At 44.1% G+C, this 17,622-nt stretch overlaps 1 protein-coding gene across 2 annotated transcripts in view; it reads right to left on the minus strand.

The window, feature by feature from the left end:
* Positions 1-17,622, minus strand: part of LOC139594747 (glypican-5-like) — a 381,452-nt gene that overhangs the window by 348,893 nt on the left and 14,937 nt on the right. For both annotated transcript variants that reach the window (XM_071437119.1, XM_071437118.1), the window contains exon 2: positions 6,856-7,017. In XM_071437119.1, coding sequence (XP_071293220.1) covers positions 6,856-7,017 — 162 coding nt within the window. The remainder of the gene's footprint in view (positions 1-6,855; positions 7,018-17,622) is intronic.

Consider the following 17,622-nt stretch of genomic DNA (forward strand, 5'->3'; position numbering starts at 1 on the left):
AGGCACACACTCTTACAGGACATGAGAGGCTGGAATTAACTTCTCCACAAGCTCATTTTATGTTTAATAGGTACTACAGGAAAAATTTAAAGGTAGATTTTATTTAAAGGTTTTATTTGGGACTTTTCCCTATTAAATTTTCAACCTGTACATAGAAATAAAGTAAATTTCTTAAACTATTCATAGATAGTAGATCTCAATGATTTCAATTTCTATGAAAAATGGAACAATATTGTATTGTTGGCACCAAGTAAGAAACATATTAATTCTTTCAGTAATGTACAGCATGAAAGCATCAATCTGAATCTAGAATCTTGACAAAAATGTACACACAGCTTCTGAAAAGGTATCACTCCAAAGCACCACAGGTAGTCCTTCAGCCAAAAAGAAAATACCACCTCACACCATTCAGAAAGTTTAGAGACAGAACACATAAGCTGCACAGAGGGTTCAATAATCTCCATTCACAATGTAATGTTAATATTTACTCACAGTCCCTGGCCCCCACCAAGATTTTCTTTTAATTTTGCACATTCAGAAGATAAAAAGTGAGAGCATTAGGGAACAGCACATTGCAAACCTTTTATTTTGCTGAGAGAAGGACAATTACAGGAAAGAATTTAACAACCCCTTCCACCAACCCACATGCAAAGACTGAAATCTTGGCAAAGCCCTGGGCTCTAAAACCATACATGGCACATAGAAGATAAAATCTTACAGGCAATATTTGTAATGGTAAAATTTCAGGATCAATGGACACCATGGAACAAGTAGGCAGTGTGTTTAGAGCAGGAGAGCTGAAGCACAATTAAACAGCATCAGCACACAGTCAACACTGCCAGTTCTGCTGTGGCAACCAAAAGATAACCTGGCAAGAAGGGAATTAAGGGACAGTGAGCCCAACAATGGATAATCACACCACTGGATAATTGGTACATCTTGGCCTACACTTGGCAAGCTCTGGAATTATCAATTTCCAGGGAAGGAGGGAAGCATGTCCATATTTCTGATAGATTTCCCTGTTCATTTACTGCCCATGCCCTCATTTAGGGCAAAGCAGCCCAACCATGCCAAGATCAAGGACAAAAGGAGCATCTCTCACTCCTGCAGCAAACACCTCACGAGACTACAGTCAGACAAAATTCCTTCCTCTCCAAGGTCCCTAGAAAATCCTTTTTTAGAGATATCCTAGGGTATATGATGTTCCACCCTGTTCCTCCCTTTACCTGCCTGCAGCACCAATACACCCACACTGAGGTACTCCACCAGTGCCTGAAGTCTGTGAGAGTACCCAGTGCAGTGCTGTGTCTGCATTTCAACAAGGACCAGCAGCAGCTGAGCTGAGCCTGGTTTGGTCATGGGGATGAACTCAGGCTTCTGTACCTACAGCCCCAAAGGCAGCCAGCAGGGCTGCACAGCTGGGAAGGGACACTGCAGCCTTGGAGGCATGCACAGCTCTCACTGCTGCTGAGGACACAGATCCACTGGGGCCCTGGAGCAGGAGGGGGACAGGAATGCTCCAGCAGAGCCTCTCCCTCTAGTGGGAATCATTCTTGCCTAGAGCAAAACCAAACTCTGCATCCTGGCCTGTTGGAGTCCTGGATGCTGAGAATTTTAGACTTTCTGTGCTGCCAGGCACTGAGCCCAGGAGAACACTGCATTTGACCTGAGGACACGGAGAAGGTTCCAAAATGAAATGACAGAACTGAGATAGTGGGTGTGGAGTTTGAATAGAAGTGTGTGATATCACATGGTGGAAAAATTAGAGTTTGAGGTTTTAGAATATAGTAATATATATGGTGCAAGATGGAGGTTTTAGGGCAGAGACTGGTCCTTCTTCTTCACCTTCTTCTTCCTGGGTTTGGGTGGTATTTTGTCACTGGGTATTTTGTGCCTTGTTAATGAAAGACTGCAGAACTCCCTGCTGTGAGACTGGAACTTCCAGCCCAAAGGTCAGCAGAGCACAACACAAGTGGGAAGGGGTGGGGAACAACTTGGCTGAGTAAATAACCAAGCAGTACAGGACTACAAAAACCTAATTAGAAAACAACACTTCTGCATTTCTGTAATCCAGCAGTAAATAACAGGAACCAGAAGCACTGGTGGTGAGCTTTGGCAGGTTTCTGCTGGTGATGGTTGGCTTTTTTTTAAACAGCTCATCGATTTTGGACTGCATCCATCTCAGCATTGTGGCTACACTTCATGCAGTAATTTACTTCAAACCAGAGTGCACTTCTACAGCCAAGTCTTTGTTTTGTAAATGTCATTGCACTTCAACACCACCAACCAGACACCCCTATTTCAAGCTGATATTCCTAAATTGAGTAAAAATAAGTATCAGGAACACTGCAAGAGAGCCAAATGAGAACAGAAAATGTTTTTGACTCCACACAAGCCTGAGTGCACTGTAGTGTATGATTCCCTTCTGGGAGAGCTTGGATCAGTTGATTAATGGGCCCACTGGTGTTATCCATCCCAAGATCCCTGAAACCATCCAGTCATTCCCATTCCCCATGGAGGCTTTCAGAGGAAAATCTTTGTGCTTTAGGACTTTATGGATAAACAAGGCATTAACTTTCAGGCATTTTACTGACAACCAGAAGTCCTGGACTGCTACAACAAGCTTCCCTTTCTGTCACTCATGTCCTTCCCAAGTTTCCTGCTTGGATCAGATGGCAACAGGGCAAACCAATGTGCAAGCACTGCAAGGTCAGGGCACCTGCAGCTATTAGAAACTGCAGCAAGGTGCTTACCCAACCAGCACCTTCCCATTCTGTAGAAAGCAGAAGGTGAGCACAGCTTTGCCAAGCCCTGTGGGTTAGAAGTGAGAAGAACAGAGCTCCAAAGCTCATCCTCCCTCCTGTAGCTGGGAGAACACTGGAAATGGTCCCAGCACCCAACCCTCAAGGTCAGATGAATGTCATTTCAGAAAAGCAAGACAAATTAGTGCTCTATGACCAACAGACTTTGTTCATGGAAGCTTTCTCTTCAGAGATTAAGTGAACAATCCCTATTGCCTACTGTAAAAACAAGTGCAGAGAACAGTAATTCTTTTAAACTGTTGAGCTCAAAGTTTTTCACCAGATCTCTGACAGCTGCTGATTTGGTGACTGAAAAGTGATGTAGGTTTAAAAGTATCTTGTTCTGCCTCTGTGCAGAGACCATCAGCAGAACAAATAAATTATCAGTGTCTGGATTCTCATTACCTCAAATTAGCCTCAGCATACGATGACAGGAGCAGAGCCAAGCTGTCTGTGGGTCCTCATGTGGCACCTGTTAGCACTCCATAAAGGACACAGAAAAGGGAGGCCAGGTTCTCTCTGCTGTCTGACCACAACAAAGCTTTCCTGTCAGACTATCCATACCTCTTCTGACAGCACTGTCAGCCTGCACACCCACACTGCTCCTAATCCATTAACAATTAAGCACTTGCCACACTTGGAAGTGTCCCCAAGGGGTGCAGGGACTGCATGAGGAAATTGGGGCAGGGATGGATGACTGGTACCATCACCACAAAGATATCCATCTAAAACAATACATTTGTTTACAGGCAAGCCTAAAATAACCACTGCAACAAAGGAAGCAGTAAGTTCAGAGGAGAATCTTCTGGTTATCACAGGGGAAAGTGAGATACAAAATGAAAGTGTCCTGTTTCATCATTCATTTAAATAGTTCTGCTGGGCATTTCAGGCTGCAGCCACAGGAGCAAAGACAGGCAGGCACATCTTTGGGTGGGACAAAGTGACCTGCTCCAAAATGCACCCACAACAAAGCCAGCTGTGCAGAGCCAGAGGCTGACAGGGAGGATCATCACAACAGGCACATTCCCCTCTGTCACACTGCTCCTATTACAGCCTGGATCACTCACTCATCTCATGCCCCTCCTCCTCCTTGCCTATGATTCCATTTGGAGCAGTCACACATCTGTAGAGGGACTAAAACCATGGCTAGGACCTCGAGGCTACACCATGGACCAGAACATGAAGAGAAAGAAATGCATCAGCTTTCTATGAAACTCTCCCACAGGCCTTGCTTGCATTCAACCTGCCAGGGCCCCAGATGTTGTGTCCCTGTATGGTTTTGCAGGAGCTGATTGTGATGCTGTGCCTCCCAAGCAGGCCCTTCCATTCCCCTGTCCTGCTTCTCATGGGGAGGGCATTTTTCTCTGCAGTTGGTGCCAGAGGGGCTCTTCCTACTCAGATCAGTGCTATGAGCCCTTGAGACAGGCATTCCAGCAAAACACATCCATGCAGAGGCTTGATTCTGTAAAGTGTCTGAGCAAAAACACTGCTAACATTGGAAACTTTAAAGGGGAAAAGTAGTGGGACAATCTTAGTGCTGAAGTTGTCCATATAAATGGATTGGGCACTAGCCCAAATACAACAAGCCTGCCCACAGCTGTGATAGATTTCATCAGGTCTTACAGACTAATTATCCTGCACAACTGAATCCACCTGTGAAAATTGTCTTATTTCAGTTGTGGGCAAAGCTACTTCAATAACATTTTCACTTTCAAGAAGAAAACCCCAAACAGTATCTCTTCAAGTCCAAAATACCCACAAACAACTGCAGTGCCAAGGCAGTGTAGAAGAAATATTTAACCAAATTCATATCAAAACTCCTACTCACCTGAGAAAGCTCCTTATTATTAATACTTGTGGCACCTAAATGTCCCCAGAACTGTCTTGTGACTTCTTTGAAAGAATATAAGGAGATGATAACTTAAAAAAAACCAGAAACCAACGTTCTCTTTGGGTGTCTCCCCTTCCAAAAAAGTTTTCTCTTTTTCCCAATGAAATTTAACTGCCACCACTATGTTCTCAGTGATGGACTACTGAAAATCCATCTCTTACATCACAGTAATCTTGAAAATTATTTCATCAGCATTGGTGTAATATGAACAGTATTGTCTGCTTAAAGTGCATAAAAACAAGCTTAGATTTCCTTTTCTCAGAAGCAGGCAGCAAGGCTAACTACTGCTTTGCTTTGACTATACTAACAGTACTAAAAATGTGTATATATAAAAGTAAATTGTGCATGAAAATTGTACAAGTAAACACCACTCCATACAAATTAATAAAGTCCTATTTTTCAGTAAGTCTGAGTCAGTTCTCCCTGCTGCAAAAAACCACGAAATCTAAAAAGCATCTGAAAGCTTCTAAAAATCAGGGTTTCCTTTTCTCAGGCTGTAAAATGTGCTGTTGGCACACTCACTTTATCATTCAAAATAGCAACAAGTGAAAACAGCCCAAAAGGACAGAGTTAATTCAATGCAAAGATCTTCTCTCTCAGTAAATGTCTCGCACAGCACCACTCTTAGCAACAGAATGTTGATCCAGCACAAGATAAAGAGAGAGGCTTTTCCCTGACACCTGGGACAAAACCAAAGAACAAAAGCAGCTCCCAGTGCAAGCCAGCAAAGTTACATTTTTCAAGTGTTCCCACCTAATGCAGACAGAAGGCCAGCCACAGCAAGTCACAACAAACAAGCTATTTACCCACTTCCAGAAAATGCTTGTAAATTTAAACTGTGTGAAATGTCTAACTACTGCTTTCATTCCATCAAAAGGCTTCATCTGCAATGGACAATAAAGGCTCTGGCTTGACCCAAAGGGGCTGCTAGGTCAATCTATTCTGACCTTACCTTTATTCAATCATAATACTGAAAGATTGCTTGAATGAATAAGCAGCATTTAACAATGCCAACAGGCACTCTTTCACTACAGTGCTCCTCTGAAGTGCCCTCCAAGCCAATTCTTTAATGAAAGGGGATATCAAACATTTTCAAAAATTAATTGTAAAATAAACCCAAAAATGCCATTTCTCACTTTTCTCACTTGTAGATAAAAAAAGCAATGATATAAAAAAAAAAAAAAACAAAAGAAGAAAATTTTTCTCTTGCCCCTTTCATGTCTATTTCAGACTTCCACCATCACTTATTGTCAATTTTTGATAATATGCTGTCTCTTATTAACTGTCAGTCACATCTTTTATTTATAGTATTTTTACTCAAATGGGAGAAACCAGACAAAAAAAGATACCACTGATAAAACCTGCCTTCTAACAATAGATCTTAATCACCCAGGCCTCAGCACTTGGTATTTTAATAACTACTGGCTTCGTTTCAGAGCCCATTGCATGAGGGTGCTCAGCACTGAACACAGCAAAGCAGAGTTAAAATTAAGCACATAATTGGGCCCACAGAGGTCAGGAAGCTGCATTCACCACTCACTGACTGATTTAATCACTCAGCTACCATAAGTTTAAAGTTCACAGCCTATGTTTAAATGCCCTTCTAGAGAAAAGCCTGCAGTACCCAACACTACAGTGCAGAGTTCTCCCCAAGCATTTTCCTCCCTGTAAGAGTACAATAACCACCTGCATGGAGGAGCTAAATAGTCTGATAGGTGTCTGTTAGAGCAAGGAATCTTGCATTTTGTCATGAAGTAAGAGCTGTATTCTCATTTGACATGTCAGAGCACTCATTTTTCAGCATCCACAAACAAATGCATCTTCATTTAATGTTCTACACCTGTAATGGTTTAGCAACATAAGAGAATATCAAAAAGCATGACCAGCAAGCACTGAAAGGACACTTTAAAATGCCTTTAAAAAATCCACACTAACCCCAGAAACCCCTTCAATCTGTTCCTAATTAGATTTAGGAAGATGCTTAACATACCAGTCAAGATTAAGTGCCATCACCTTTATCCCAAAGCACAACCGTCAAAGAACTGGCAAGCAAACCATAAGGCAGTGACAAGAGCATGAAATGCAAGAGGAATGAAAAATAAAGATAAGAACTTTCCTTTGAATTGCAGAGAATACTGTTACAAACTATTCCAAATGTCCTACCTTGAAAAGCTGTGATGTGACCAACAATCATGTACTTCAGCTCAAAGTTCAGGGCCTGGATGCTCTGAGCCCTCTCCCTCCGAACAGCTGCTTGGTAACTTTCTTCCATCTTCTTGGTGCAACACGTTGGTGCCCTGTGCTGGCAGATCTGTAAATCTGACTCTTAAAGCAAACAAGAAAAACATAAAAATTAGAAAACCCCCGAATTCGCACCATAAAAGAAATGCATCTTAATGTCAGAACCACCACATTTTCAATTTTGAAACAAGACAAAGCCCACAGGGAGTGACAATGTGAAACTCAGCTGCTGTCAGAAGGACACAAAGTTGGGATGATTTGAGTAACGTGAAATTCTCAGCTGATAAGTTCTTTTACACTCTTAAGAACACTGGGCACAAAAGTCACCTGAACACAGTCAGGGGCACAACACAATCATGGTCATGAAGATGCACCATCAAAGGGGGAATATTTCCACCATACACCTTGCACTAAAGGTATCAAAACTTGAACGTGTGAGTGATAACCTTGCCTCAAATCAGGATCCAATACTCAGCCCTAGTGTGCCTCAAGGAATCACCTACACACCTCTTACACTAGGGGAACCTTCTTTAAAGATCTCTGAGCTCCCAGGCAGCTCATCAAAATAAAAAAAATTAAAGGCACTGCAATCACTCTCACTTTGCAACTACAGAGAAAGTTGGAGGCTGATTAAAAACCTTATTCTTGTAGAATGCTTTTATTTTTTTAAAAATCATTCCATCTTTGTACGTGTTTTAGTAAGTTTAGTATCCTTGGTAAGGGAACCTACATCACAGAGTTGTGGTGACACACTCAGGGTTTGTTTGTTCTGCACCACAGGGCTTGCAGGTGCCAGAAAGGATCTGGTACACACTGCAGGCGAGTATTTTCTGAAGCTCCACAGATACACATTTTTAGAAGGGGAGGATAAAAAGGGAGACTGTTAAGCAATCAAACCCCAAAGCAGGGGCACACATAAATATCAGAGCCCAAAATGTCACACAGTTTTAAGTGTGACAGCATGTCAGGGGCTTCCTTCCCTTCCTTCCCTCCACCTCAAGGCAGAAACAGAGGCCCTGAGGGAAAAGGGGCACAGTGTCCACCTCCCTCCCATCCCTCAGGCTCTGGGATGGAGACACCTTTGCCAGGAGCACCAGTGGCACACAGGTGGCCAAGCTCCCCACTGCCACCCCAGCACTGGCTGTGTGGGCCATTCTACTGGAGCTGTGTGTCCCCACACTGCCCCTCCCTGTGCCCAAGGGGGTCCCTGTTTTCCACCACTGCAAACACAGCACCAACAGGGCTGGAGGGCACACGTGCATGAAAACCACCCCAGTTCTCCAGAGAGCCACGATTCCTCCTGAGGGTTTCTCCCCCAGGCCACTGCAGAGAACCCAGAGCAGGCCTTGGGATGGAAATATTCATGAACCATCACCTGCACTGCCCCTCACACCTGGCCCTGCAGGCTGATGCACAGCAATGCATAACTGACAGGGATCAAAAACACGAGGATGCACCCAGAAATCAGGAGGCACCCCCAAAGGACCAGGCTCTGCTCCAGTCAGCAGCTCACTGAGTCCAACCCGCAGGGAGGAGCTTCAAAAAAAAATAAATAAAAACATCTCATTTGACTCTAAAATATTGCTTCCAGTTGATAGCCACTCTCATTTGAAAGTGCAGCTAATTTATGTCAAGAAGGTCAAAACCAAAGTAAAATATTTCAATTCACTACATTTTTATACAAGTTTGCAAACAAAGTTCAAAGTTGTCACAGACTGAGCTGAGTCAGGTACCATTTTGGAGGTGGGTTTGTTTCACACCTCAATCTAATCTCAAAAATGGCAAACAAGGACAGTGTGAAGGCCCAGGCCCCACTGAAGGCCCTGCCAGGAGCAGCAGCAGGAGGGCTGCACTCACCACGGGCTGGGCACGCTGCTCCCAGGCTGGAATGAGCTCCTTGGATGGGCTAACTTTAACCTGGATGGACTCCCTGATCCACCTCACCCCTGAACACGTGTGTCCTGTGACAGAACTGGGGCACAGGGAAGGAGCACAGCTCAGAGCTGGCACCAGCAGAGCCCCAGTGAAACTGAAATGCAGGCTGCAGAACAATGCAGTCAGACACAGAGTGTCCAACCACAGGGACTGGAAATGTTGCTCAGCATCTGCAGGGCTGGGATGCTGACACCAGAGCATTTCTGCTTATAGATAAGCAATGTAATAGCTGGCTCTCACAATTAAGAGATAAATATTATGTAGATGTATAAGGATTTTATTGTAAGATGTCATTCCATAGTCCTCTTTCCCCCCTTGTAATAACCTTAGTATTAAGACATTCAGAGGAGGCTGGCTTGGTACCAGGAGGGGCAGCATCACAACACCTGAGCTCCCGTCAAGAATCTCCACCAATGGATGGCACAGAAAGAGCTGACTGACAAAACTTTAAGAGGGACTAAAGATATAAAAGGCAGAGCATCCATTTTGTAGATAAGCCACATGGCCAGTAGTCACAGGGGGCTCCCAGTGCTGTAATTTTTCCTTTTTCAGTTGTTTGTTGTTTCTGTTGAGGTTTAATAAAATTTTAAAAAGCGAGCAGTCGTTTTCCACAGCAGGCCTCTGCAGTTTTGTTTGACAGGGCTTTGCAAAACTCAGAGCTGTACCAGGAAAGGTTTGAAATGGCAGGAGCTCTGTGCTGAGCCTGGCTAGGAGGAACCCATGGCTACCAGAGCTGCCCCTGGCACTGCCCTCTGAACTGAGGCACACAGGAACCTGCTTCTCCTCCAGAAAGCTTTAAGGATACTGATATCTCAGCTGGAACTGCACTCCTGGCCTTCCCCACCCAGATATTTCCCCCATGAATGCTCCAGGAGCCTGAGCACTGGGATTTGTTGGTCCAGAGCCAGAATGACACAGAAGGCACTCCTAAATAGAAACAGCACTAAGCCCCTGACAGTTCAGGAGCCTGATGTAAAACACAGAGCATTGAGGGCCCAGCAAAGAGCAAGCCCCACTCTCCTCACAGCACTGTCAGGTCAGAGCTGCCATGCACACAGCCTGGCAATTTCATCTGCTCCAGCATTAGCCTCAGGGTATCACTTTTAACACAATTATAGAAACCTAATAAAAGGTTTCACTGCTATACGTGCCTGGCTGCTGAGATTAAATTAGAACTCATTAGTAATGTCTTAATGTCTCTAATAACTCAGATACTAATTTTAGTTTATCTCATCTCTTTCATCTTGATGAAGAATACCCTCTCCAGTGGGAAGAGGGGAGGAGCAGGGACAGAGGGGGGGCTGAGCCCCCAGAGACAGAGCACCCCAGAGTGAGCTGCCCACCAGCCCTGAGGGCAAACTCCTCCCTTCTTTAAGGAACAAAGCCTTCAATACACCAGAGAGAAAGCACCATTCCTGAAAGTTAGCAGCAGCATCATTTCAGGATTTCACCCTGCTAATTTCCCTCCAGGACTTGTGTTCTCAGCTTTCCCCAAGCTGCCCCTCATTTCCTAGCTCGCAATTTGGGAGGAGCCTCTACCTCAGCCTCCCCCTTAAAGCACATCTAACTACACAAGAGCTTCATCCAGTCAAGTTTCAAGCAACTACAAAGATGAACAATACCACAACCACTCAGAACCCATTTCAGTATTTGACTACACTCATGGTAAAGTAAGTAAATTAAAAATGTCTATCTGAAGATAATTTCCCATGTTCCAACTCACACCTGGTTTTTTTCAGCATACAACCCTGGACCTCCAAGAAGCTGCCTCCACTTTCTCTGTTCTCTCCCAAAGGGCAGCACAGAGCAGTATGGCCTCCCTTAACCTTAATCTTCGTACAACTGAACAAACCCAGCTCTCCATTCCCATGTGTTCCATGATGGGAGCCCCTGCTAGACTAACTTTGTGCCACAGATGCAAAGCACCTGCATCCAAGGCACCTCTCTATTTCATTTTCTTATGCATTAACTTACTGACAGAGCAGAACACTTTCAACTCTCCATGCCTGGGCTTCAGTTCCAAAGGGTTTATTATAGCTTTCCTAAAACAAATTAATTTTCTGCTTCAGGTCAGATGTAAGGATTACTCTGCTGATTATGTACATTATTTTTCCATTCAAGTCTTTTTCCCTTGAGTACTGGTTAAAAATATGGCCTGGCTTATTTTTTAAAGTGAGAAAAACTACAGACTTTAAAACCTTACTGTTATTATAAAAAACAGGATAAAGTATCTTGCTCCACTTTGAAAAACTGTCACATTCAGAAGAGTAGGAAAAAAAGTACCTGAGTGTAAAGCATGTGTGTTTTGGAATGCATCAATGATCCCTGATGAAAACTAGTGTGCAACCCCAGAGCAATTAATACATGCCAAAGGCATCACCTTCAGACACTGCCCTGTCACAATTATAAATTACTTTAGGTGCTAAATGCACAGAAAACTATGTATCCTACCTGACATCCATCTGGCCAGCTCCATCAAAATCAGCTGTGCAGTATTTTGTGTTTTTTCGTTTGAATCAAAAAGTTTGGGACTTCATTTTGAGCTTTGGTACAAATAAAATCTAAGACTCTGGCCATGACAACTAGCTGAATCAGTATTATTTCCCAAAAGCAGAGAGGCCTGTTTAGCAAACAAAATTAACTTCTTCCAGAAGCTAAATATATATTCATTTTGTTAGCTGACCATGTAGTTTAACAGCTCTGTCCTTAAAATGCTGCACACACAGTAAAAGCCATCCTCTGGAACCAGAAAGCCAAATTTAACACACACTAACTGATCTAGCTGCACCAACTTTTCCAAAGACAGGCTGATTTATTTTTTTCAAACAAGCTGAGCCTCTACTTTCCACTGCAGAGAAGAGTCCTGAGCAAGCACGATCAGAGGGTGAGCTCAGTGCAATCTTTCTTCTGACAGCTTTTGCCTTTGTATTTTGACAAACATTTCAACAGTATTTCCAAACAAAGCTTTAGTGCAAAGCCCAAAATTTTAATGTTGTACAAATATCTTCAAAGGCTCCAAGACTGATTCTGCCTCAGTAACACAGAGAAAGGTGCCAGGAGTACGTTGCATTGTGTCTGGCCCAGCTGAACAGGAGCCAACACTTCATCCTTCTTGAGACTCATCTGTCTGGTATAGCTGCTGCCTCAGCTTGGGGAAAATTCAGCAATTACACACAAACTGATTTGGGGACGAGGCCAAGTCAGATGAAAAAGGAGCTATTTCCAACAAGGGCTCTCCCTGCAATGACTTGGGCCGTGAGCAGAGCCCACACCAGCACAGCCACATCGAGGAAAGGGAATCCAGCCACGGCAGGCTACCCCACGTTTGTGAGGTTCTTTTTTCATGCAGCCCCAGCAGTGCCCAAACCATCTCCACCTTCAGCTGCAAGCCTGCTGTCAAGAAACTCACCCAGTGGCCATCCTCACCTGGCAGGGAGCCCAGCTCCCTGTGCACAGCCTTACACCACAGCTCAGGCCCACCACAAGCAATAAAATGTTTGCAGATACAAAGATGTGGCATTTGTGAGGGTCCCCAGGAAGAGGTGAGAGATGAGAATTTGACTCCATGTTTTCAGGAGCTGATATATTATATTACATTACATTATATCATGCTATATCCTATCATGCTATATCCTATCATGCTATATCCTATCATGCTATACTAAAACTATACCAAAGAAAGAGAAAGGATACATCAGGAGGCTTAACAAGAATGAATAATAAAAACCTGTGACTGACTCAGAGAGTTTGACACAGCTGACTGTGATTGGTCATTAATTAAAACAATTCACATGGAGGCAATCAAACATGCACCTGTTGGTAAACAATGTCCAAGCCACATTCCCAAGCAGCAAACACAGGAGCAGCAATCAGATAATTCTTGTTTTCATTCCTCTCTGAGGCTTCTGAGCTTCCCAGGAGAAAATCCTGGGCAAAGAGGATTTTTCAGAAAATATCATGGTGACACAAAGACAAGCAAAGGATCTTCAACTCATCAACTCAACATGTGCAGAGCCAAACAGCTGCTGTTTTATCTGTCAGTGTGTCAGATATGGTAGTCACTATGCTTGAAGTAGTGCCAGGAATTAGCACAAAAATCAACAAGCCAGGGCACCAGTGCTCTGGGACATGAAATAGCAGCTAACTCAATAAACCTGCTCTCTGGGCTAGCAGTAAAAGCCAGGCAAGCTCCAGGGAGCAGAGTCCAAGTCAAACTGAGGTGTTCTTTTCTTCCTGCCTCAGGTGCACTGGAACAACCAGGCCCTCCCACACACATTTTCTGACTAGGCAGAAAGAACTTTGCAATCTAAGTCTTTCCACTGTTTTCTTAAAATAATCCTACTATCAGCTTTAATATAAAGATCACACAGACAAACAGCACATTCAAAGGTCCCTTGAAAGGAAGAAGCTCATGAAATACCAAAGCAGAGCCCAAATTTGTCCCATCCACCTACATACAACTTGGCAACATGCATATATCCAGCAGGAAACCTTACAAGTGCAGTTTGGAAAACATGGGTTATGAAAATTTCCTTTCCCCCATCCCTCCTTTCATAATGTACATTAACAGAGATACTATTTAATTGGATCAGTAGACTTTGCATTCTCAGTGTTCCTTTGAACTATGGTGAAACATGACCAAGGCTATGACCAGATGTGCTATTCCAGCTGAAACAATCAAGGCTCAAAGGTAAACACCTCAAGTTTCATCAAGCACAGCTTAGATAACCTACTAACATAACTGCCAGCAAGTGTAGCTACTTCCAACTTTGTCAAGTCAAATAGCATCCATTTGTTCAAGAGTTCTTGAGTAGATGTGGAAAAAAAAGTATAAAAGCCCACAAAAAGGAAGAAGTCTTGATGGCACTGGAATTACACCTGCACATCTAAGGGTGGTGGGAACCTGGAGTGGGACAGAAGCCCTGGGTGTCAGATTCCAGAGAGCTGGCAGTGCCTGCAGGACAGCTGGAGGCCATCAGGCACCAGCCCTGAGCAGCTTCCAGAGCAGGAACTCTTCCAAATACACAGCTCTCAAGGGCAGCATCTGCACACTGAAATGTTGTTAGGCCTGCTGCTAGGTGCATTTTGTTTGAGTTTTTGCCTTTTCCCTCTGCTGTTTGCCTGGTTCTCACTGCTCTTGTACTCTGATTTTTTGGTGTCCTTTCTAAAGCACCTTCTGCCTTACCCCACAGGTCACTGCCTGGTAGGATTTTTACCCTGGCTTGTTCCCCACAGAACCTGTCTTGTGCCTGGACCCAGTGAGCAAAAACAGCATCTGAGTTTCCTAAACTGAATGGCCCTGCACTCACTGGAACCTACACAGGCATAAACCAGGCACTCCCTTCACTCCTTCAAGTCCATCTCCTCATTCTCCTCAGACAAGATTCCTGTCAGAACTCAGTGCATCCCTCTGGGTGTCCAGAGTTGCCAAGGACCCCACTGGGGTCTCAGAGACCCTGGCACACAGCCCAGAACACCTGGGGATTTGATTTTGACCCTTGGAGCAAGTTGCCAGCTTTGTATGAGGATGTGAAAGTCACACAAGTTTGAATGGTGTAATAATAAAATATTCACAGGGTGAAAATGTAGATTTTAGGATTTTTGGTATGGGGGTTGTGGGGACAAGATGGAGGAATCTGGGCGTGCCCAGCCTTTCTTCTTCTTCTTCTTGGTCTCCATTTTCTGCAGTGATGTTGGCACTTTGGGATTGGTTTAGAGTAGAAGTGCACTGTCTAACATGGGTGATGGGTATTGGGAATTCAGTGTAAATATGCTTTATGTAGTTTGTAGTATAAAAGGACAACACTGCCCTTGGGGCGGTCAGAGTGCCTGTGGCTGCCCTGCTGAGCAGATCTCGGCTGGGCAGAAAGAAAATTTTATAGATAAGAATTAATAAACAACCTCAAGATGGAAAAGTGAAGAGTCCAGACTCGTTCTTCAGTTGTGTGGGCCGAAGCAGAGACACCCTGCACATCTGGGGCTGCAATTAACAACCAAAACCCAAGAGATTCCCATCTATTGATCCTCCCTGCCTTCCTCCAATTCTCTGCACACCTGTGGGACACCTGGAGCAGCTGGACACATTTCCAGCCCATGGGCCACAGCTTCCCTGCAGGAAGGAGCAGCTGTGCAGGGAGAGACCTCCTCCCTCATGTCCCTCATCCTCAGTTCTCCAGGCTGTTCCTTAGAGAGTCTGGCTGTACCCAGGAGGCTGAAGGCAAAGAGCTGAGAAGGCAGCTGTGGTCACTGTTCTTTGCTTCATGCCTGTTACCAGACCTCTGGCAGGAGGAAAAGGGAATGGAGCTCACACACAGGAATAAAGGGTCCTGTAACATCTACAAAGCACCCACAACTGGAGATTTTCTCGTGTTTCCCAGAACAGCCTGGTTGTCAGAAGGGTGTTGGAAGGTGCATCTTTGGCATCAATGCCCAGCAGCCATAATGCCACTGCTGGTGAACAGAGTCCTGAAGGAACAAAGTTCCTTAACTTCCACAGTTCACTGCCCCCTCCCTCTGGCCTTCCCCACACCAGCCCTAACCTCAGAACCAGCAAAATTTCAGTAGGAAGGCACAAAACTCATAGAATTTCACTGCAAACTCTTAATTGAGCAGCTGAGCAGAGACTCAGCTTGGAACATGCAAGAGCAGCAGGCAAGCACTGCCTGCCATGCCCAGGGACTGCCCTTGGCCACTCCTCCGTGCCTGCCACTTCTTTAGGTGGGTGATAAATTCTTTAATGCTGACTACATTCAATAACTTCCCATGAGCCCCGTGCTAAGTGAGATGTTCTCTGAATGTGGGAGGCAAGCAGCAGGACACTGACTGCTAAAGAGCTTGCTAACTACACACCACATGCAAATTCAAAAGATTTACACTCTCAAGGATCCATCCTTTTTTCTCCTAGAATTGACACAGAAGCATGAAGACTGATGTACAAAAAGTACATTATAAAACAACTCAGGCTGGTGGAGGCCAGTGGATTTCTACATTTCTACATGGAGGCAAGGGGGTTTCTACATTTACTGCAATGCCAACTCCTTCCTCCACTCTCCTGGGACAACACATGTCACTGAATGCAGAGGTGAGAGAAAAATTACAAGAACTTTCATTAATTTAGAGTCTATTACAACTCATCTTTCATTATGTCTCACCACATTCCAAGCAGTAAATCCCATACATTTTCTGCATCACCACGAAAAAAACCAAAAAGATAAATGCATACAAAATATTTTCTAGAGGAGTCTGGCAAATCTTCCTACTCCATGTCTAGTAAATCTTCCTACTCCATGTTATCCAAGGACAGCTTTGAACCACCAGCTGCATTCCTGCTCTCCAGAGGGGCCAGCATTTCACTGCCACAGAACCCTGCCTTACCTGAAGAATGAGATACTGAAACCACAAGAGCTGGGAAGCCCCAAGTGGAACACAGCTTACAACAAAACTGAACTGGGTTCAAATGGAAGAAGTAGGTTTCCAGCTCTGCACATTTAGGGAAAAAACACTTTCTGAATGCAAATCACACAGGCTGCCTATCTAGTCCTACAGGGAGGACATAACATTCTTCATGAAGGGTGTGAATCACCTCATTCATCTCAACTCCAAACCCTAACGATAATTCAAATGTCAACAACTGTTTTATCAACTTTTTAACAGGAACTACTTCCTAATGTGCTCTACCTGCTGTGGTAAGATCCATGCAATGTGGCAAAGCACAGAAAATTTCAAAGATATTAACAGGATCACAATAAAATGTATTTCCTATTCTTCTTCATTTTATCTGTCAACATAAAATCTGTAACAAGGTTAGACTGGAAGAAGAAACAAAAGCAAAGATAAATCTAAAGGAACCAAGGGACTATTGGACATTTGGGCCTCAGAAAGGGAAATTGCAAGAACAGTATTTAAAAGGAGAGGAATAGCAGCTCCTCAATACTCCCTTTCCTCCCAAAATTTGAGTACTTCTGGTTTTGCCATCTCACTTGAAAGCCATACATGAAGCCAAGTGCTCAACTATTTTCTCTTCCTTAAAAATACATCCTAGTCTTGCCTAAGTATTAATTTTACAACTAAATCCTAATGCTTTCAATGAGCTTTTCCTGTAAGCCTGTAACTTCATTTTTGTGTATGACTTCAGAAAGAAAAACGGCTGATTTAGATCAGTTTTTACCACCATTTGAACATATTTCTTTAGGATCCCATTCTCACTTTCATTATTTATTTTTAGGGAGAAGAAAGAGGAAAACTATAAAAAACCCAGGTGAAATACCCAAGAATTTTAAGGAAAGCACCCTACACTCTTGATACTATTTACACAAAAGGAAGAACTGGACCATAACCAAGCAACTGCTTCCTAGACAAGACAGCCCTCAGCAGGGCCAATTCTTCAACTTCATCACCCATGACAGAGTAATTCATTAAAACAGGCTGCAGCAAGACTCCAGCATCACAAGGTCTCTGCACCTCCTTCCCTTCCTGTGGTTCCTCATGCAGACAATGCCACTGCTGTCACTGCTGGAACTTGTCACAAACTGAATGTGATGCCACAAACTGGACCCACGAGCACTGGGAGGCATCCCAGAGCAGGAGAGACAGGAAAGAGCCCAGCACAGGTGACAGGAACTGCAGAGGAACACTCACTGAGCACAGCCATGCACAGGAACCAGCTGACAGCCCCACAGGTCACAGACAAGGCACCAGGAGCCTGTTCCTGATGGTCCAGGCTGAGCCCACATTTATGCTCAGATCACTTCTACC

The sequence above is a fragment of the Agelaius tricolor genome, unplaced genomic scaffold (assembly GCF_023055355.1).
Source record: "Agelaius tricolor isolate 1412-34295 unplaced genomic scaffold, bAgeTri1.0.p SCAF_12, whole genome shotgun sequence".
Classification (NCBI taxonomy): domain Eukaryota; kingdom Metazoa; phylum Chordata; class Aves; order Passeriformes; family Icteridae; genus Agelaius; species Agelaius tricolor.